Below are 21,800 nucleotides of genomic sequence, written 5' to 3' on the forward strand. Positions count from 1 at the left end.
GCAGGATCTTGTGGCCCATTTCCTCTGATGAGGAGGAGGAGGAGGAAATGATCTGGGACTATTTCCTTGCCGCTGAGGAGGAAATATCCCTGTCCCCTGGTAGGTGTCCGCTGTCCAGCCAACAGCCACTACGAGATCTGCTCCCAGGTCTGCAGCCAAACCTGCAGCAGCATCTACACCCCCATGGAATGCTCGGAGCGGTGCCGGGAGGGTTGCGTCTGCGACGAGGGCTTCATCCTCAGCGGCGACGAGTGCGTCCCCATGTCCCAGTGTGGCTGCTTCCATCAGGGCTTCTACTACAAGGTGGAGGAGACCTTCTACCCCACCAAGGTGGAGAAATGCCAGTGCAAGGCCGGCGGCACCGTGGAGTGTCAAAATATCTCTTGCCCCGGGGGAACTGAAGGCAAATTGATCGACGGCGTCTTCCAGTGTCCGCCCCCCACGCTCGGCACCTGCGTGGCCACCGGCGACCGTAACTACATGTCCTTCGACGGGACGGCTTTCAACATCTCAGGCACCTGCTCCTACATCCTCACTGAGACCTGTGGGGGTGACAGCGTGAAGCCCTTTGTGGTGAAGATGGAGAAGAACCCGCGGCAGAAGAAGAAGGTCTCCGGCATCCAAGCGTTGGCCATCGAAGTCCACGGCTTCACCTTGACCTTGAGGCGAGGCCAGAGTGGGACAGTCATGGTAAGGCCGTACTTCAGAGGTCCAACTCTTCCTGGGTTCAAATGGGCTGGTGGTCAAGTCTATGTTGGCTTTGCCATGGGGCAAGAAGGGCGGCCATTGTGGTAGGCCCGAGCGGTAGGCCCATGCAGTAGGCCCATGCAGTAGGCCTGAGCAGTAGGCCCATGCAGTAGGCCTGAGCAGTAGGCCCAAGTGGTAGGCCTGAGCAATAGGCCCATGCAGTAGGCCCGAGCGGTAGGCCCGAGCGGTAGACCCAAGCGGTAGGCCTGAGCGGTAGGCCTGTGCAGTAGGCCCAAGTGGTAGGCCTGAGCAGTAGGCCTATGCAGTAGGCCTGAGCGGTAGGTCTGTGTGGTAGGCCCAAGTGGTAGGTCTTTGCGGTAGGCCTGAGTTGTAGGCCTGAGTTGTAGGCCTGTGTGGTAGGCCCAAGTGGTAGGCCCAAGCAGTAGGCCCATGCAGTAGGCCCGAGTGGTAGGCCTATGCGGTAGTCCTGAGCAGTAGGCCCGTGCAGTAGGCCCAAGCAGTAGGCCTGAGCGGTAGGCCCGAGCAGTAGGCCTGAGCAGTAGGCCTATGCAGTAGGCCTGAGTGGTAGGCCTGAGTGGTGAGCCCATGCAGTAGGCCTGAGCAGTAGGCCCGAGTGGTAGGTCTGTGCGGTAGTCCTGAGCAGTAGTCCTGAGCAGTAGTCCTGAGCAGTAGGCCTGAGTTGTAGGCCTGAGTTGTAGGCCTGTGTGGTAGGCCCGAGTGGTAGGCCTGAGCAGTAGGCCCGAGTGGTAGGCCTGAGCAGTAGGCCCGAGTGGTAGGCCCATGCAGTAGGCCTGAGCAGTAGGCCCATGCAGTAGGCCCGAGCAGTAGGCCCAAGTGGTAGGCCCGAGCAGTAGGCCCAAGTGGTAGGCCCGAGCAGTAGGCCCAAGCAGTAGGCCCGAGCAGTAGGCCCGAGCAGTAGGCCCGAGCAGTAGGCCCGAGCAGTAGGCCCAAGCAGTAGGCCCGAGCAGTAGGCCCAAGTGGTAGGCCCGAGCAGTAGGCCTGAGCGGTAGGCCCAAGCAGTAGGCCCGAGCAGTAGGCCCAAGCAGTAGGCCCATGCAGTAGGCCCATGCGGTAGGCCCATGCTGTAGGCCTGAGCCATGGGCCCAAGCAGTAGGCCCGAGCGGTAGGCCCGAGCGGTTAGAAGGAGGTTTCCCCCACCCCGACGTTCCTACCTCCGTGGCCTCCTCCTTGTAGCATCCTTGAGGGTTCCTCTCTGCCCCACCCCAGGTGAACTCCGTATCCCACCACCTCCCCGCCATCTTGAGCGGGGGGAAGGTCCACGTGTACCAACACGGGGCGGGCGTCCAGCTTCAGACTGACTTCGGCCTCCTCGTACGCTACGACCTCTTCAACCACGCGACGGTCACGGTCCCTCAGAGCTACTGGGGCCACCTCTGCGGCCTCTGTGGCAACTACAACGGGCAAAAGGAGGACGATTTCCTCCTCCCCAGTGGCCACCAGGCCCAGAGCGTGACGGCTTTCGGCTCCGCCTGGAAAACGTCGGACGCGCCGTGCGGCGACGCCTGCTCCGAGGCCGATTGTCCCCCCTGCAAGGAGAAGAAGCTAGAGGTCCTCCAAAAACCCAACTACTGCGGCATCCTCACGCTCCCCAAGGGTCCTTTCGAGTCCTGCCACCACCTCATCGAGCCCGGCCTCTACTTCCAAGCCTGTCTCCATGATGGCTGCCTCTCCGAGGGCGACACCCGCGTGCTCTGCCAGAGCATCCAGAGCTACGCGGCCGCGTGCCAAGACGCTGGTGCCGCCATTGAGGCCTGGAGAAGACCTTCCTTCTGCCGTAAGTTGGGGTGGGGAGGGGGTGGAGGGGTGGGGAAGGGGGTGGGATTCCCCCCCCCCAACTCAATCTTTCTCCTCGCAGCCCTCAACTGCCCCGCCGACAGCAGCTACTCCTTGTGTACCAACTACTGCGCCAACGGCTGCGCGGGCCTCGTGGACGCCTCCAGGTGTCCCAAAACCTGTGTGGAAGGGTGTAGTTGCCACAAAGGCTTCGTCTTCGACGGCCGCCGCTGCGTCCCCCAGGAGAAATGCGGGTGCTTTGTGGATGGAAGATACTACGAGGTAGTAACCTGATGGGTGTGGGGGGTGTGGGTGTGAATGTGCTACTCCCTGGTAGACCTCAACTCATAATTTACTCCCTGGTAGACCTCAACATGTGGTTTACTCCCCAGTAGACCTCAACACGTTGGTTTACTCCCTGGTAGACCTCAACTCATAATTTACTCCCTGGTAGACCTTAACCCATGGTTTACTCCCTGGTAGACCTCAACTCATAATTTACTCCCTGGTAGACCTTAACTCATGGTTTACTCCCTGGTAGACCTTAACACATTGATTTACTCCCTGGTAGACGTCAACATGTTGGTTTACTCCCTGGTAGACCTTAACTCATGGTTTACTCCCTGGTAGACCTCAACATGTGAGTTACTCCCTGGTAGACCTCAACCAATAATTTACTCCTGGTAGACCTCAACTCATAATTTACTCCCTGGTAGACCTCAATACATTGATTTACTCCCTGGTAGACCTTAACTCGTGGTTTACTCCCTGGTAGACCTCAACTCGTGGTTTACTCCCTGGCAGACCTCAAGGTCTGGCAGACCTTTCCCCATATTCTTACCCGTTTCCACGTGACTCAGTTTCCCTTCTCACCCCCCAGCCCCACGAGTCGGTCCTGAAGGACAACTGCCACCAGCGGTGCACGTGCGTCCCCGGTCAGGGCGTGAGCTGCGAGAGCCACCGCTGCACCAACGACGAGACCTGTGACATCCGGGACGGGGTTTTGAGTTGTGTCAACCAAAGTAAGGGGCTGCTGGAGTGGGGGGAGGGAGGAAAAGGGGGAGGGTCTTGGAGGCAGAGTCAAAACTACAGCTTGTTTAGGTGGTTGATTTAGGGGTATGGCCTGAGGTGCAGGCCCAGCAGTAGCTTAGGGGAGGTAGGCCGCAAGTAGGGCACGGGTAGGCCGCGGGTAGGTCACGGGTAGGCCTCAGGTAGGCCTCAGGTAGGCCGCAGGTAGGCTTCAGGTAGGCCGCAGGTAGGCTGCGGGTAGGCTGCAGGTAGGCCGCGGGTAGGCCTCAAGTAGGCCGCAGGTAGGCCGCAGGTAGGCCTCAAGTAGGCCGCAGGTAGGCCGCAGGTAGGCCTCAGGTAGGCCGCAGGTAGGCCTCAGGTAGGCCGCAGGTAGGCCTCAGGTAGGCCGCAGGTAGGGTGCAGGTAGGCCGCGGGTAGGCCGCAGGTAGGCCGCAGGTAGGCCTCAGGTAGGCCTCAGGTAGGTCACAAGTAGGCCTCAGGTAGGCCTCAGGTAGGCCTCAAGTAGGCCTCAGGTAGGCCGCAGTTCACACCTTCTCACTGACACCAGGTTTCCATGGTGACACGAGGCCTGCTCCTCACCGCCACCAGGTTTCCATGGTGACATGAGGCCTGCTCCTCACCGCCACCAGGTTTCCATGGTGACACGAGGCCTGCTCCTCACCGCCACCAGGTTTCCATGGTGACGTGAGGCCTGCTCCTCACCGACACCAGGTTTCCATGGTGACGTGAGGCCTGCTCCTCACCGACACCAGGTTTCCATGGTGACGTGAGGCCTGCTCCTCACCGACACCAGGTTTCCATGGTGACATGAGGCCTGCTCCTCACCGACACCAGGTCTCCATGGTGACATGAGGCCTGCTCCTCACCGACACCAGGTTTCCATGGTGACATGAGGCCTGCTCCTCACCGCCACCAGGTTTCCATGGTGACATGAGGCCTGCTCCTCACCGACACCAGGTTTCCATGGTGACACGAGGCCTGCACCTCACCAGCACCAGGTTTCCATGGTGACATGAGGCCTGCTGCTCACCAACACCAGGTTTCCATGGTGACATGAGGCCTGTTCCTCACTGACACCAGGTTTCCATGGTGACATGAGGCCTGCTCCTCACCGACACCCCGTTTTCATGGTGACATGAGGCCTGTTCCTCACTAACACCAGGTTTCTATGGTGACATGAGGCCTGTTCCTCACCAACACCCGGTTTCCATGGTGACATGAGGCCTGCTCCTCACCGACACCCGGTTTCCATGGTGACATGAGGCCTGCTCCTCACCGACACCTGGTTTCCATGGTGACACGAGGCCTGCTCCTCACCGACACCAGGTTTCCATGGTGACATGAGGCCTGCTGCGCAGCAACACCAGGTTTCCATGGTGACATGAGGCCTGCTCCTCACCACCACCAGGTTTCCATGGTGACGTGAGGCCTGCTCCTCACCGCCACCAGGTTTCCATGGTGACACGAGGCCTGCTCCTCACTGCCACCAGGTTTCCATGGTGACACGAGGCCTGCTCCTCACTGCCACCAGGTTTCCATGGTGACACGAGGCCTGCTCCTCACTGCCACCAGGTTTCCATGGGGACATGAGGCCTGCTCCTCACCGACACCAGGTTTCCACGGTGACACGAGGCCTGCTCCTCACCACCACCAGGTTTCCATGGTGACACGAGGCCTGCTCCTCACAGGGACGTCTCCCCATGGTATCTCCCATGCTTCCTCCCTCCTTCCCAGACCCCTGCAAATCCATTCGGTGCCGGCCCAAGGAGAGGTGCAAGTTGAAGGACGGCAAAGCCAAGTGTGTCCCCTCCATGGTGGCGACCTGCTGGGGTTGGGGAGACCCCCACTACCACACCTTCGACGGGCTGGATTTCGACTTCCAAGGCACCTGCACCTACACCATGGCCGAGTCCTGCGGGGAGGATGCCGGGTTGGTGCCCTTCAAGGTGGAGGCCAAGAACGACCTCCGCGGCGGGGTGAAGTCCGTCTCCTACGTCAGCTTGGCCAACATCAGGGTCTACGGCCAGAACATCTCCATCCACCGGCGGGAAGTGGGCAAAGTCAGGGTGAGTTGGGGCCTTTCCCCCCCCCCCCCAGCCTCTTTTTCAGCCAGCTTCCTCTTCCTGCTCTGCTTCCTCTTCCTCCTCCACCACACTCAGCTTCCTCTTCCTGCTTGGCTTCCTCCTCTTCCTCCTCCGTCGCGCTTGGCCTCCTCTTCCTGCTCAGCTTCCTCTTCCTCCTCCACCACACTCAGCTTCCTCTTCCTGCTTGGCTTCCTCCTCCTCCTCCTCGGTGGCGCTTGGCTTCCTCTTTCCTCCTCCTCTTTCCTCCTCCTCCTCTTTCCTGCTCAGCTTCTTCTTTCTCCTCCTTCCTGCTCAGCTTCCTATTTCTCCTTCCTGCTCAGCTTTCTCCTCCTCCTTCCTGCTCAGCTTCGTCCTCCTCCCCCTCCTTCTTCCTCCCCCTCCTTCTTCCTCCCCGTCCTTCTTCCTCCCCCTCCTTCTTCCTCCCCCTCCTTCTTCCTCCCCCTCCTTCTTCCTCCCCCTCCTTCTTCCTCCCCCTCCTTCTTCCTCCCCCTCCTTCTTCCTCCCCCTCCTTCTTCCTCCCCCTCCTTCTTCCTCCTCCTCCTTCTTCCTCCTCCTCCTTCTTCCTCCTCCTCCTTCTTCCTCCTCCTCCTCTTTACTGCTTGGCTTCCTCCTCCTCCTTGGCTTCCTCCTCCTCCTCCTTCCTGCTCAGCTTCGTTCCTCCTCCTTCCTGCTCAGCTTCCTCCTCCTACCTGCTCAGCTTCCTCCTCCTCCTCTTTCCTCCTCCTCCTCTTTCCTCCTCCTCCTCTTTCCTCCTCCTCCTCTTTCCTCCTCCTCCTCTTTCCTCCTCCTCCTCTTTCCTCCTCCTCCTCTTTCCTCCTCCTCCTCTTTCCTCCTCCTCCTCTTTCCTCCTCCTCCTCTTTCCTCCTCCTCCTCTTTCCTCCTCCTCCTCCTTCCTGCTCGGCTGCTTCCTCCTCCTCCTCCTACCTGCTCGGCTTCCTCCTCCTCCTCCTTCCTTCTCAGCTTCCTCCTCCTACCTGCTCAGCTTCCTCCTCCTCCTCCTTCCTCCTTGGCTTCCTCCTCCTCCTCCTTCCCGCTCAGCTTCCTCCTCCTCCTCCTCCTTCCTGCTCAGCTCCAAGGGGGTTGTTCCTGCGCCTCAGTGGCCTCTGCTGGCTCTTCCCAGGAACTCCTGGCGTTGGTGGCGGGTGGTTGTTGGCCGCAAAGGTTGTTCGCTCACCGCGGGGTGTTGGTGACCGCCGAACCCCCTTCCCACCTCACCCCTGGCACCCCTGACCCCTTAGGTGAACGGCGTGGTGACTCTTCTCCCCGTCACCTTGGAGGACGACAAGCTCCAGGTGTCCCAGAGCGGCCGCAGCGCCGTCCTGGAGACGGATTTCGGGCTGCGGGTGAAATACGACTGGAACTGGCACCTCCTCATCGACCTCCCCAGCAGCTACTACAAACACACCTGCGGCCTGTGCGGCAACTACAACCTCAACCCCGACGACGACGTCCCCCAGAGCGGCAGCGACGCCGCCGCCGTGGTCACCTGGGCCAAGAGGTGGAAAGTTCCGGATGACGACGACCCCTTTTGTTGGGATTATTGTGAGGGCGACTGCCCGGTGTGTGAGGAGGAGAAGAAGGAGCTCTACAGCGGTAACCAGTACTGTGGCCTCATCAAGAAGACCTTCCAAGGGCCCTTCAAGGCCTGTCATGACGTCATCAAGCCCGGCGACTTCTACCGCAACTGCCTCTACGACGTCTGCATGAGCGACGGGGCCAAGAAGATCCTGTGCCAGGTGCTGGAGGCCTACGCAGCCACCTGCAAGAAGCAGGGGGCCGCCGTGCACGACTGGAGGACGCCGGCGGGGTGCCGTAAGCAGTGGGGTTGGGGGGGGTGGGGGGGGCAGCTTCCTGCTCTGTCCTGCTTGGCTTCCTCTTCTTCCTCTTCTGTCCTGCTTGGCCTCCTCTCCCTCCTTTATTGTGCTTGGCTTCCTCTTCCTGCTCGGCCTCCTCTTCCTCCTCCACCCTGCTCAGCTTCCTCTTCCTCCTCTATTGCCCTTGGCCTCCTCTTCCTGCTCGGCCTCCACTTCTTCCTCCACCCTGCTCAGCTTCCGCTTCCTCCTCCGTCCTGCTCGGCCTCCACTTCTTCCTCCACCCTGCTCAGCTTCCGCTTCCTCCTCCCTCCTGCTCGGCCTCCACTTCCTCCTCCGTCCTGCTCGGCTTCCTCTTCCTCCTGAATCGCACTTGGCTTCCTCTTCCTGCTCTGTCCTGCTTGGCTTCCTCTTCTTCCTCCATTGCGCTTGGCTTCCTCTTCCTGCTCGGCCTCCACTTCCTCCTCCGTCCTCCTCTTCCTCCTCCACCCTGCTCGGCCTCCTCTTCCTCCTCCACCCTGCTCGGCCTCCTCTTCCTCCTCCACCTTGCTCGGCTTCCTCTTCCTCCTCCACCCTGCTTGGCCTCCTCTTCCTCCTCCATTACACTTGGCTTCCTCTTCCTGCTCGGCCTCCGCTTCCCCCTCTGTCCTGCCCGGCCTTCTCTTCCTCCTCCATTACGCTTGGCTTCCTCTTCCTACTCGGCCTCCTCTTCCTCCTCCACCCTGCTCGGCCTCCTCTTCCTCCTCCACCCTGCTCGGCCTCCTCTTCCTCCTCCACCCTGCTTGGCCTCCTCTTCCTCCTCCATTACACTTGGCTTCCTCTTCTTGCTCGGCCTCCGCTTCCTCCTCCATCCTGCTCAGCCTCCTCTTCCTCCTCCACCCTGCTCAGCCTCCTCTTCCTCCTCCACCCTGCTCAGCCTCCTCTTCCTCATGGCCAGCATTATTTTTGGGCTAAATCAGTGGGGTTTTGGAGCTGCTGGGATTCTGGGGTTTCCACATGGCCGGGGGGGGGCGGGGTGGGGAGTGGGTGTCCCAAGGAATATCTCACACCATGATGAAGATGATGATGATGATGATGATGAAGATGATGCAAGCAAAGCCCTCACCATGATTGGCTCCTGGGGGAACGTCCCATTTCACAGCTGAAGCTCACAATTGGCCGACACCCACCCACCCATCCCCCCCCCACACCACCCTCCCTCTCTAATTGGCTCATTTCCTCCCTCTCCCACCCCCCCACCAGCCTTACCCTGCCCCAGCAACAGCCACTACGAAGCCTGTGGCAACGCCTGCCCGGCGACCTGCACCAATCGGGACGCCCCTACCGCCTGTAGCCAACCCTGCGTGGAGACCTGCGCCTGTAACGAGGGCTACGTCCTCAGCGGCGGGCAGTGCGTGGCGGTCGGCAGCTGCGGTTGTACCCGCGACGGTCGCTACTACCGCCCCGGCGAGGAGTTCTGGGCCGATGAGACCTGCCAGGCCTTGTGTAGGTGTGACCCGGAGCTGGGGATGGTGGTGTGTAAGGAGGACGGTTGTAAGGCGGGGGAGAGGTGCGCCACGGTGAAGGGCGTGCGGCGCTGCGTGGCCAAGAGCCACTCGGTCTGCGTGGCCACCGGCGACCCCCACTACACCACCTTCGACGGGCGCCGCTACGACTTCATGGGCACCTGCGTCTACCAGCTGGCCGCCCTCTGCGCCGACGACCCCGCCCTCGTCCCCTTCCAAGTCACCGCCGAGAACAACAACCGGGGCAGCCGCGTGGTCTCCTACACCAAAGAGGTCACCTTGAACGTCTACAACGTCAGCCTCAGCCTCAGCCAGGCCCACCCCCAGAAGCTGAAGGTAGAGGAGGAGGAGGAGGAGGAGGAGGAGGAGGAAGAGGAGCTGCTTTGGGTTGTGAGGTGGTTGTGGGGCATTGGGATGGGTTGTTGTGAGGTCCTCCAGTGGTGGTTGGGTGGGTCTCAAGGTCCTCCAATGGCGGTTGTGTGGGTTTCCAGGTGCTCCAGTGGTGGGTGGGTGGGTTTCCAGGTCGTCCAGTGGTGGGTGGGTGGGTCTCAAGGTGGTTGTGTGGCATCAGGTTGGGTCTCAAGGTCTTCCACTGGTGGTTGGGTGGGTTTCAAGGTCTTCCAGTGGTGGTTGGGTCGGTTTCCAGGTCCTCCAGTGATGGTTGGGTGGGTCTCCAGATCCTCCAGCGGTGGTTGGTGGGTCTCAAGGTGGTTGTGTGGCATCAGGTTGGGTTTCCAGGTCCTCCAGTGGTGGTTGGGTGGGTTTCAAGGTGGTTGAGTGGCATCAGGTTGGGTTTCCAGGTCCTCCAGTGGTGGTTGGGTGGGTTTCCAGGTCCTCCAGTGGTGGTTGGGTGGGTTTCCAGGTGCTCCAGTGGTGGTTGGGTGGGTTTCCAGGTCCTCCAGTAATGGTTGGGTGGGTTTCAAGGTGGTTATGTGGCATCAGGTTGGGTTTCAAGGTCCTCCAGTGGTGGTTGGGTGGGTTTCCAGGTCCTCCAGTGGTGGTTGGGTGGGTTTCAAGGTGGTTGGGTGGCATCAGACTGGCTTTCCAGGTCCTCCAGTGGTGGTTGGGTGGGTTTCAAGGTTCTCCAGTGGTGGTTGGGTGGATTTCCAGATCCTCCAGCAGTGGTTGGTGGGTCTCAAGGTGGTTGTGTGGCATCAGACTGGCTTTCCATGCCCTACCACTGAGTCATGAGCCCGCTGCGGCGTCACCTCAGTGGTCTCACTCACGTGGCCGTTGCCCCCTCCCCGCTTCCAGGTCAACGGCGTCTTGGTGGACCTTCCCTTCAACCACGCCGACCAGGTCCAGGCCTACATCAGCGGCGTCCACGGCTTCCTCAAGACTGACTTCGGCCTCACCGTCACCTTCGACTGGTACAGCTACGCCCGCGTCATCCTCCCCGTCACCTACTCCCGGGCGGTGTGCGGCCTGTGCGGCAACGCCAACGACGACCCCCAAGACGACTTCGCTTCGCCTGACGGGCAACAGGCGCCCGACGAGACGCGATTCGCCGACTCCTGGAAGGTGGCCGACGTCCCCGGTTGTTGGGCCGGTTGTGAAACCACCACCGGTGACGCCTCCAGCGGCTGTAACGTCTGCAGCGAGGAGGAGAAACGCGTCTACCGGGGGGACAAACACTGCGGGCTCCTGGTGAAGAAGAAAGGCCCCTTCGCCGCCTGTCATGGCGTCCTTGACCCCGACCCCTTCTTCGCCGACTGTCTCTTCGACACCTGTCTCTACAAGGGGCACCAGGAGACCGTCTGCCGCTCCATCGCCGCTTACGTCACCGCCTGTCAGGCCCAGGGTGTCCAGCTCAGGAATTGGCGCACCGCCGCCTTCTGTAGTACGTGGGGGTGGGGGGGGTGGGGGGGGAGAGGGAGGGGGCCTACACGAGGGGTTTAAGGTGGGGCCTACACTTAGAGTAGGGCCTACACTTAAAGTAGGGCCTACACTTAAGGTGGGGCCTACACAAAGGGTTTAAGGCGGGGCCTACACTTAAAGTAGGGCCTACACTTAAAGTAGGGCCTACATGAGGGGTTTAAGGTGGGGCCTACACTTAAAGTAGGGCCTACACTTAAGGTAGGGTCTACACAAGGGGTTTAAGGTGGGGCCTACACTTAAAGTAGGGCCTACACTTAAGGTGGGGCCTACACAAGGGGTTTAAGGCAGGGCCTACATTTAAAGTAGGGCCTACACTTAAGGTAGGGCCTACATGAGGGGTTTAAGGTGTGGCCTACACTTAAAGTAGGGCCTACACTTAAGGTAGGGCCTACATGAGGGGTTTAAGGCAGGGCCTATACTTAAAGTAGGGCCTACACTTAAGGTAGGGCCTACACGAGGGGTTTAAGGTAGGGCCTACACTTAAGGTAGGGCCTACACGAGGGGTTTAAGGTGGGGCCTACACTTAAAGTAGGGCCTACACTTAAGGTGGGGCCTACACAAGGGGTTTAAGGCAGGGCCTACACTTAAAGTAGGGCCTACACTTAAGGTAGGGCCTACATGAGGGGTTTAAGGTGGGGCCTACACTTAAAGTAGGGCCTACACTTAAGGTGGGGCCTACACAAGGGTTTTAAGGTGGGGTCTACACGAGGGGTTTAAGGTAGGGCCTACACTTAAGGTAGGGCCTACACAAGGGGTTTAAGATGAGGCCTACACAAAGGTTGCGGAGCTTTGCAAACACCGCTGCTCCCCCCACCCTACCACCCCCCCCCCACCACCTCCTACTCCACCTAATTCCCCTCCAACCCCTCCCCCCCAGGTCTCCCCTGCCCCCCCAACCAACACTACGAGCTGTGCGGTTCCTCCTGCCCCCCGACCTGCCGCGGCCAATGGGAAGCGGAGGAGTGCGAAGAGGCGGCGGCGCCGTGCTCCGAGGGTTGTTTCTGCGACGAGGGCTTCCTCCGAAGCGGCGACCGCTGCGTCCCCCTGGCCCAGTGCGGGTGTTACTACCAAGGCCTCTACTACAAGCTGGGGGAGGAGTTTTTCGCCTGCCCCCGCTGCAGCGAGCGCTGCGCCTGCCGGGGCAACGGGAAGGTGGAGTGTCAGCCCGACGGCTGCGCCGAGAATGAGGTGTGCGAGGTGCAGGATGGCGTGAGGGGCTGTTACTCCAAGGACTGTGGCCGCTGCCAGGTGTTGGGGGCTGTTTCTTACACCACCTTCGACGGGCGGCCCTTCCTCTTCGGCGGGACTTGCGCCTACACCTTGGCGGCGGCCCAAGCCGATGGTACCAAGGAGGGGACGGCGGTGGTACCGTTCACCGTGGAGATGGAGAAGGAAGGGTTGGCCATCCGCCGGTTGTTGGTCACCGCCCACGGGGTCACCATCGACATGGCCAGGGGCACCAACTGGGAGGTGCTGGTGAGTAATGGCTTTGGGGGTGAGGGGGGGGGTGCAAAGCCCGGCCACAGTCCGCCCACCGTCAACCTTGGGGTGCAGTTCTGGGGGGGTGGGGGTGTGGGGGGGACGCAGTGGGGGACAGGGAGTGAATTTTGGGGTGCAAAGCTCCACCCCCCCACCCCAGTTCACCCCCCTCTTTGTCTCATCTCCCCCACACACACACAGGTAGGGGGTGTTGGTGGGGGGCACAGTGGGACACACAGAGCTGATTTTGGGGTGAACACCCCGTTTTGGGGTACAATCTATGGGTGGGGGGTTGGAGGGGACACAGTGGGACACAGGGAGTGAATTTTGGGGGGCAAAGCCCCAACCCCCACCCCAGTTCACCCCCCTCTTTGCCTCGTCTCTCCCCCACACAGGTAGGGGGTGATGGGGGGAGGGGGCACAGCGGGACATGCGGTGCTGATTTTGGGGTGAACACCCCGCTTTGGGGTACAATCCTTGGGTGTTGGAGGCACAGTGGGACACACAGAGCTGATTTTGGGGTGAACACCCCGCTTTGGGGTACAATCCTTGGGTGGGGGGTTGGGGGGGGGCACAGAGCTGCTTTTGGGGTGTGAACCCCTACACCCCACCCCAATTCACCCCCTTTTTGTCTCATTCACCCCCCCACCCCCACCCCACCCTCCCTCAGGTAGGGGGGGAGCAGCACCTCCTCCCGCTGACGCTGGCCGGGGGCGCGGTGACGGTGTCCCAGGAAGGGGCCTACCGGGTGTTGCGGGTCCAAGATGGCCCCCGGCTCCTCTACGACGGTGACTCCTACGTCCTCCTCACCCTGCCGGACTCCTACCGCGGGCGCCCCGCCGGCCTCTGCGGCAACTTCAACGGCAACGCCGACGACGACCCCGCCGCCCCCCATGAGCTGGGAGAAGCGTGGGGCACCCACCTCACCCCCAGCTGCACCCACGGCACCCCCCCCACCCCCTGCCCCGCCGACCAGACGGGGCCTTGCGCCGTCCTGGCGGACGCGGCGGGGCCCTTCGCGGGGTGTCACAGGGTGGTGTCCCCCCAGGAGCACCTGGCGGCCTGTGTGCAGGAGCAGTGCGGCAGCGGCGGCGGCGATGGCGACCGCGGCGATGGCGGCGGTGGCGGCGGCGCGGGGGGCGCCCAGGCCTTGTGTCGCAGCTTGCAGGCCTACGCCGCCGCGTGCCAGGCCGCCGGCGGGCAGCTGCAGGAGTGGAGGGCGGCCGCCAAGTGCCGTGAGTCGCTTCGCATCCCACACAATTACATCTCATTAAATTCATTAAAGTTTAATGAATTTCTTAAAATTTCTTTTAAATTAATTGAATTTTGATCAAATTTTTGGTTTTAAATTTAATTTATTGTAATTTATTTGAATTAAATTTAAAAATTTAAAAATCTATTCTAATTTAATTTTAATTTAATTTAATGGAATTTAAAATCTTTAAAATTCATTTAAAATTTAATTTAATGTAATTTAAAATCTTTCAAATTCATTGAATTTTGACTTATTCTAATTTAATTAACATTAAATTAAATAAATTTTAATTTCATTTCTGCTATCAAATTTAAATTTTAATTTAATTTATATTATTTTAATTCAAGAATTCAAAATTCATTTTAATTTCATTAAGTTTTAATGTATTTTAATTTAATTAAAAATCTTAAATTTAATTTCATTTTCATTTAATTCTAATTTAACTTTATTTCATCTTGATTTATTTTAATTTATTTCATTTTAATTTATTTTAATTTAATTTATTTTAATTTAATTTAATTTAATTTAATTTAATTTAATTTAATTTTTCTAATTGATTTTAATATCAATTTCATTTATTCTAATACCATTTCACTTTGTTTTAATTTTAGTTTTAATTTAATTTATTTTAATGTCACTTTAATTTACTTCAATTTCACTTCAGTTTCATTTTAGTTTCATTTCAATTAAATGACATTTCAAAAATTTCAATAATTTAATCCAATTTAATTGAAATTGAATTTCATCCTATGTTCATTTTAATGGAATGACCTTTTAAAGCTTTAATTTCAATTTTATTATTAATTTAATTTTAACTTCATTCAATTTTTACTTTTTAAAATTTGATTTTCATTTCATTAAATTTCAATTTAGTTTCATTTCTATTTCACCTTATTTCATTTTCATTTCTTTTTGTTTCAGTGTCATTTTCATTCTATTTCCATTTCATTTTCATTAAATGACATTTTAAAAATGTCTTTTTAATTTCATTTCTTTTAAATTTCATTTACATTTCATTGAATTTAATTTTTATTTCACTTTATTTCATTTTAATTTAATTTAAATTTTCGTTTAAATGATTTAATTTAATTTTTATTGAATTTTAATTTTATTTTATTCATTTTATTCAACTTTTTATTTATTTTAATTTATTTTAAATTTATTTCATTTTAATTTAATTTAATTTTAATTTTACTTAGTTTTAATTTAATGTTTATTAAATTTTAATTTAATTTAATTTAATTTAATTTAATTTAATTTAATTTAATTTAATTTAATTTTAATTTAATTTAATTAATTTATTTTATTTTTAATTTTAATTTAATTCAAATTTTATTCATTTTTATTTTAATTCAATGAAATTTTGATTTAATTTTAAATTAATTTAATGCAAATTAAATTAAAATTAAATTTAAATTTTTCTCCTTGGAAAATTCAATCCCAACTTCTCTTTCTCCCCCCCCCCCAGCCCTCTCCTGCCCCCCCAACAGCCGCTACGCCCTGTGCACCCACACGTGCCGCCACACCTGCGCCAGCCTCACCGCCGCCGACCAGTGCACCGCCAAATGCTTCGAGGGCTGTCAGTGCGCCGAGGGCTTCCTCTTCAACGGCCAGGAGTGCGTCCCCACCGACTCCTGCGGCTGCCTCCACCACGGACGCTACTTCGAGGTAGGGGAGCGGAACGTTCCCGGCCGACGGCGCCATCTTGGGGTTGCTCGTAGCCGTGGGAATATGGCGGCGGTCAAGGCCTCTGGTGACCCTGGCGGCCATGAGCGCCCTCACAATCATGGCGGCGGTGGAGGCCTCTCGTGACCGCGGCGGCCATGAAGGCCTCTCGCAGTCATGGCGGTGGTCAAGGCCTCTCACCACCGCGGCGGCCATGAAAGCCTCTCACAATCATGGCGGTGGTCAAGGCCTCTCACCACCGTGGCGGCCATGAAGGCCTCTCAGAATCATGGCGGTGGTCAAGGCCTCTCACCACTGCGGCGGCCATGAGCACCTGCACAATCATGGCGGTGGTCAAGGCCTCTCACCACCATGGCGGCCATGAAGGCCTCTCACAATCATGGCGGCCATGAGCACCTCTCAGAATCATGGCAGCGATCAAGGCCTCTCACCACCACAGCGGCCATGAGCGCCCTCACAATCATGGCGGCGGTCAAGGCCTCTGGCGACCGCGGCGGCCATGAGCGCCCTCACAATCATGGCGGCAGTCAGGGCCTCTCACGACCACGCCCATGAGCGCCTCTCATTACCATGGCGGTGCTTCTTATTGGCTGTGTGTGTCCCCCCCCCCTTTCCAGATCGCCAAGACCGTCCTGTCCTCGGACTGCAGCGAGAGCTGCATGTGCCGGGCGGCGGGCGGCGTCCAGTGCCAACCGGCCGGCTGCCCCTTCGGCCAATCATGTGGCTTTAAGAACGGCGTCCGCAGCTGCGTGGAACAGCCGGGACGCTGCAACCTGGTTCCCGCCTCTCGCTTCGTCTCCTTCGACGGGGCCGCCGGTCAGGCCACGCCAACCGGCGTCTACGTGGTGGCCGCCGTCTGCGACCCGCAACACCCGGCCTGGTTCCGCCTGTTGGCGGTCGTCGGGGAGGCCGAGGACCGGCCGGCGGTGGTGGCGCTTCACCTCTTCACCTCGCGGGCTTTTGTCACCGTGAAGAGGGACAAGAAGGTCTGGGTAGGTTGTCGCCGCTCTGCTGCCACGCGGAAAGCCACCAAAAAGCCATGGTGATCCCCCAAAATCCATGCTTATCCCCCCAAAATCCATGCTTATCCCCCAAAAATCCATGGTTATCCCCCCCCCAATCCATGGTTATCCCCCAAAATCCCATGGTTATCTACAAAAATCAATGGTTATCCCCTCAAAATCCATGGTTATCCCCAAAATCCCATGGTTATCTACAAAAATCAATGGTTATCCCCCCAAAATCCATGGTTATCCATCAAAATTCCATGGTTATCCACAAAAATCCATGGTTATCACCCCAAAATCCATGGTTATCCCCCAAAAATCCACAGTTATCCATCAAAATTCCATAGTTATCACCCAAAAACCCAGGATTATCTCCAAAATTCCATGGTTATGCCCCCCCAATCCATGGTTGTCCCCCAAAATCCCATGGTTAGTTACAAAAATCAATGGGTATCCCCCAAAAATCCATGGTTATCCCCTCAAAATCCATGGTTATCCTCTCAAAATCCATGGTTATCCTCTCAAAATCCATGTTTATCCCCCAAAATTCCATGGTTATCTACAAAAATCAATGGTTATCACCCAAAATCCATGGTTATCTCCCAAATTCCATGGATATTCATGAAAATTCTAAGGTTATCCACAGAAATTCCATGGTTATCCACCCAAATTTCATGGTTATCCACAAAAAATCCATGGATATCCCCCAAAAATCCATCACTATCCCCCGAAATTCCATGGTTATACCCCAAAATTCCATGGTTATCCCCCAAAATTCCATGGTTATCCACCCAAAATCCATGGTTATGCACCAAAATTCCATGACTATCCCCCAAAATCCATGGTTATTCACCCAGAATCCATAGTTATGCACCAAAATTCCATGGTTATCCCCCCAAAATCCATGGTTATCACCCAAATTCCATGGTTATCCACAAAAATCCATGGTTATCACCCCAAAATCCATGGTTATCCCCCAAAAATCCACAGTTATCCATCAAAATTCCATAGTTATCCCCCAAAAATCCACAGTTATCCACCCAAAATTCCATAGTTAACCCCAAAATTCCATGCTTATCCCCCAAAAATCCATGGTTATCCACCAAATTCCATGGTTATCTACCCAAAATTCCATAGTTATCCACCCAAAATTCCATAGTTAACCCCAAAATTCCATGCTTATCCCCCAAAAATCCATGGTTATCCACCAAATTCCATGGTTATCTACCCAAAATTCCATAGTTATCCCCCAAAACTCCATGGTTATCCACCAAATTCCATAGTTTATCACCCAAAATCCATGGTTATCCCCCAAAATTCCATAGTTATCCCCCGAATTCCATGGTTATCCCCCGAATTCCATGGTTATCCCCCCAAAATCCGTGGTTATCGCCCAAAACTCCATGGTTATCCACCAAATTTCATGGTTACCACCTAAAACTCCATGGTTATCCACCCAAAATTCCATAATTATCCCCCAAATTCCATGCTTATCCCCCAAAACTCCATGGTTATTCACCAAATTCCATAATTATCACCCAAAATCCATGGTTATCTCAAAATTCCATAGTTATCCCCCAAAACTCCATGGTTATCCACCAAATTACATAGTTATGCCCCAAAATTCCACACCCCCACCCCCACCCCGCTCACGCTGCGTCATCCCCCCTCTCCATGCCCTCCCCCCTCCCCAGGTCAACGGCGTCCCGGCCGCCTTCCCCACCGAGGTGTCCGACACCCTGAGCGTCAGCGAGAGCCGGGGCACCCTCTGGGTCACCCAGAAGCCGCAGCTGGAGGTGGGGTTCAGCCCCGCCGGGGAGGTGACGCTGACAGTGACGCGGGACCTGAGCCAGCGGCTCTGCGGCACCTGCGGCGACTACGACGGCGACGCCGCCAACGACCGCCGCGGGCCCGACGGGAAGCTGGTGGACAGCATGGCGGCCGCCGCCAAGGCCTGGAGGGCGCCTGACTTCACCTACGTGGGTGTTCCATGGGGGGGTCTTGGGGTTTTTGGGGGGGATTATGGGGGGGGTTGGGGGGGATTTTGGGGTTTTTGGGTGGGATTCTGGGGTTTCTGGGTGGGATTGTGGGGGTTTTGGGTGGGATTTTGGGGTTTCTGGGTGGGATTATAGTTTTTTGGGGGGGATTCTGGGTGTTTTGGGTGGGATTTTAGGGTTTTGGGTGGGATTCTGGGTGTTTTGGGGGGGATTCTGGGGGGTTTGGGAGGGATTTGGGGGGTTTGGGTGGGATTCCACTGGGTTTGGGTGGGATTCTGGGGGTTTGGGTGGGATTGTGGGGGTTTTGGGTGGTATTTGGGGGGTTTCTGGGTGGGATTATAGTTTTTTGGGGGGGATTCTGGGTGTTTGTGGGGGGTCTGGGGGGTTTGGGTGGGATTCTGGGGGTTTTGGGTGGGATTTGGGGGGTTTGGGTGGGATTCCACTGGGTTTGGGTAGGATTCCACTGGTTTTGGGTGGGATTATGGGGGTTTTGGGTGGGATTCTGGTTTTTGGGTGGGATTCTGGGGTTTTTGGGTGGGATTCTGGGGGTTTTGTTGGGATTGTGGGGGTTTTGGGTGGGATACTGATTTTTGGGTGGGATTTGGGGGTTTCTGGGTGTGATTCTGGGTGTTTTGGGGGGGAATTCTGGGTGTTTTGGGTGGGATTCTGGGTGTTTTGGGTGGGATTTTGGGTTTTTTGAGTGGGATTCTGGGTTTTGGGTGGGATTCCGCTGATTTTGGGGGGGATTCTGGGGTTCCTGGATGGGATTCTGGGGTTTCTGGGTGGGATTTTGGTCTTTATGGGTGGGATTCTGGGGTTTTTGGTGGGATTCTGGGTTTTTGGGTGGGATTCCGCTAGTTTTGGGTGGGATTCTGGGGTTTTTGGGTGGGATTCCGCTAGTTTTGGGTGGGATTGTGGGGGTTTTGGGTGGGATTGTGGGGGTTTGGGTGGGATTGTGGGGGTTTCTGGGTGGGATTCTGGGTTTTGGGTGGGATTGTGGGGAAAGACCCCCCCCCAGAAGAAGGGGGGGAAGAACCCCCCCCCCAAAAAAAAGGAGGGGGAAAAGAACCCCCTACAAAAGGAGGAGGGAAAGACCCCTCCCCAAAATAGAAGGGGGAAAAGACCCCCCAAAGAGAAGGGGGGAAGAATCCCCCCCCCCCCCCCAAATGAGGAATTAACCAATTTTTCCTCCCCTCCCCCCAGTGACGTCATCGCTGAGGTCATCGGAACCGAAGCATATCCACCCCTCCCCCCACCCTCTCCTCCCCCCCCCCCCAAGTTTGGAATGTAAGGGGTGTGTCGCCCCTCCCCCCCTCCCAATTAAAATACCCCCCCCAAATTAATCAGCCTGTAAACACCCCCCCCCCCAATTCCAGGGGGGGGGAGGGAAAAAGGGGGGGAGGGGGGTGGAAAAATGGGGGGGGAGGGGGGTAAATAAGAGGGGGGAGGGGGGAAGTGGGGGGGAGGGGGAAAAGTGGGGGAGGGGAGAAATGAGGGGGAGGGGGGAAAATAAGGGGGTGAAGTGGGGGGAGGGGTGGAAGTGGGGGGAGGGGGGAATAAGGGGGGAGGGGGAAATGGGGGGGGGGAGGGGAGGAAAATGGGGGGAGGGGAGAAAAGGGGGGGAGGGGTGGGGGGTGGGGGAGGGGAGTTTCACGGATGTCCGTGTGTCCCGCCAGCCCCACCCTGCCCTCCCCTCCCCCCCCCCATCCCCCCGCCCCTCCCCCCACTCGACACCTTTGAGTCAACATTGCGGCTCGAGGCGGCCCGGGGGTGGGGGAGGGGTGGGGGGGGAGGGGGGCCCTTCCCAGTTCCTCCCAGTATATCCCAGTTCCCCCACTGGGTCCCTTGTTACAGGGGGGTTTCACCTTCCCAGTTCCTCCCAGTATATCCCAGTTCCCCCTCTGGGTCCCTTGTTAGGGGTGGAATTTCCCCTTCCAGTTCCTCCCAGTATATCCCAGTTCCCCCCCATTGGGTCCCTTGTTGGGGGAGGAATTTCCCCTTCCTAGTTCCTCCCAGTATATCCCAGTTCCTCCCAGTACATCCCAGTTCCCCCTCTGGGTCCCTTGGGAGTGGGTTTCCCCCTCCCAGTATATCCCAGTTCCCCCACTGAGTCCTTTGTTGAGGGGGTGGTTTCGCCTTCCCAGTTCCTCCCAGTATGTCCCAGTTCCCCTCACTGGGTCCCTTGTTGGGGGGTGGTTTCCCCTTCCCAACTCCTCCCAGTATATCCCAGTTTCTCCCAGTTCTTTCCCCACACTGCCACCTGCGTCCCTTGTTGGGGGTGGGTTTCCCCCTTCCCAGTATATCCCAGTATATCCCAGTTCCCCCCACTGAATCCCTTGTTGGGGGGTGGGTGTTCCCCTTCCCAGTTCCTCCCAGTATATCCCAGTCCCCCCCAGTCCCTCCTAGTGTCACGTAACCCCCCCACCCCCACCCCTTGGTGGTCCCAGTATCCCCAGTCCCCACCCCAGTGGCCCCACTTCACCCCAGTACGTCCCAGTACACCCCCTCAGGGCCTCCCAGTGCCTCCCAGTGCCTCCCAGTCAGGGAAGTGCCCCAGGCACTGGGAGGTGCCACCTGTCCCCTGGATCAGATGTCACCCCCCCCCACCCCCCACCAGGGGATAAAGGGGCAGCGGCCACCCCGGGGGGACACTGGGAGCACTGGGAGCCACTGGGAGACACCATGGGACTCCGGTGAGTGTGGGGACACTGGGGAAACTGGGGGGACTGGGGGGACTGGAGACACTGGGGGGACACTGGGCATACTGGGGACACTGGGACACGTCCCTCCCCTGTCCCCCCCAGCTCTGTCACCCTCCTCCTCCTCCTGCTGGGTCACACGGACCAGTGGGGACGACTGGGGACACTGGGAACACTGGGAACACCCCTGAGACCCACTGGTGAGTGAGGGGGATCCCAGTCCCCATGCTGGGAGGTTCTGAGGTGGCTTTAGGAGCTCCCAGTGCCATACTGGGATGCCCTGAGGTGACACTGTGAGGTCCCAGTGCCATACTGGGAGGCCCTGAGGTGGCTTTAGGAGTTCCCAGTGCCATACTGGGATGCCCTGAGGTGCCACTAGGAGCTCCCAGTGCCATACTGGGAGGCCCTGAGTTGGCAGTGGGGATCCCAGTGCCATACTGGGAGGCCCTGAGGTGCCACTAGGAGCTCCCAGTCCCATACTGGGAGGCCCTGAGGTGACATTAGGAGCTCCCAGTGCCATACTGGGATGCCCTGAGGTGGCACTGGGAGCTCCCAGTGCCATACTGGGCTCATACTGGTGTCCCCCAGGTGGGGTCCTGTACCCCTTCGGGCCGGGGGAGGGGACAGCGCGACCCCCCGGCAGGACGACGGGATGAGCCCGGCCCTCCCCCTCCCGGAGCCCTTCGTCTTCTACGGGCAACCCCACCGCAGCCTCTACGTGGGTGACGGGACCCCCCACCCATGGGGACACGGGGACCCCCACCCATGGGACCCCCACCCATGGGGGACATGGGACCCCCACCATGGGACCCCCCCACCCATGGGACCCCCCACCCATGGGGACACGGGGACCCCCACCCATGGGACC

The 21,800-nt window shown here is 57.0% G+C and overlaps 1 protein-coding gene across 1 annotated transcript; it reads left to right on the forward strand.

Annotated features, from left to right (window-relative positions):
• Positions 1–3,081: 3,081 nt before the first annotated feature.
• On the forward strand, positions 3,082–19,569 carry LOC311204460 (IgGFc-binding protein-like; the record flags this gene model as incomplete). The annotated part of the gene is made up of 13 exons (XM_084280884.1): positions 3,082–3,099; positions 3,383–3,524; positions 5,266–5,597; positions 6,854–7,427; positions 7,664–7,894; positions 8,669–9,267; positions 10,186–10,771; positions 11,687–12,285; positions 12,959–13,523; positions 15,012–15,211; positions 15,847–16,221; positions 17,931–18,215; positions 19,437–19,569. 13 exons carry the CDS (start codon positions 3,082–3,084, stop codon positions 19,437–19,439), a joined length of 4,509 nt encoding a protein of 1,502 aa, XP_084137010.1. The 3' UTR covers positions 19,440–19,569.
• Between the last annotated feature and the right edge of the window lie 2,231 nt (positions 19,570–21,800).

This window comes from Gallinula chloropus, assembly GCF_964237585.1.
Source record: "Gallinula chloropus genome assembly, contig: HAP1_SCAFFOLD_490, whole genome shotgun sequence".
Lineage (NCBI taxonomy): Eukaryota > Metazoa > Chordata > Aves > Gruiformes > Rallidae > Gallinula > Gallinula chloropus.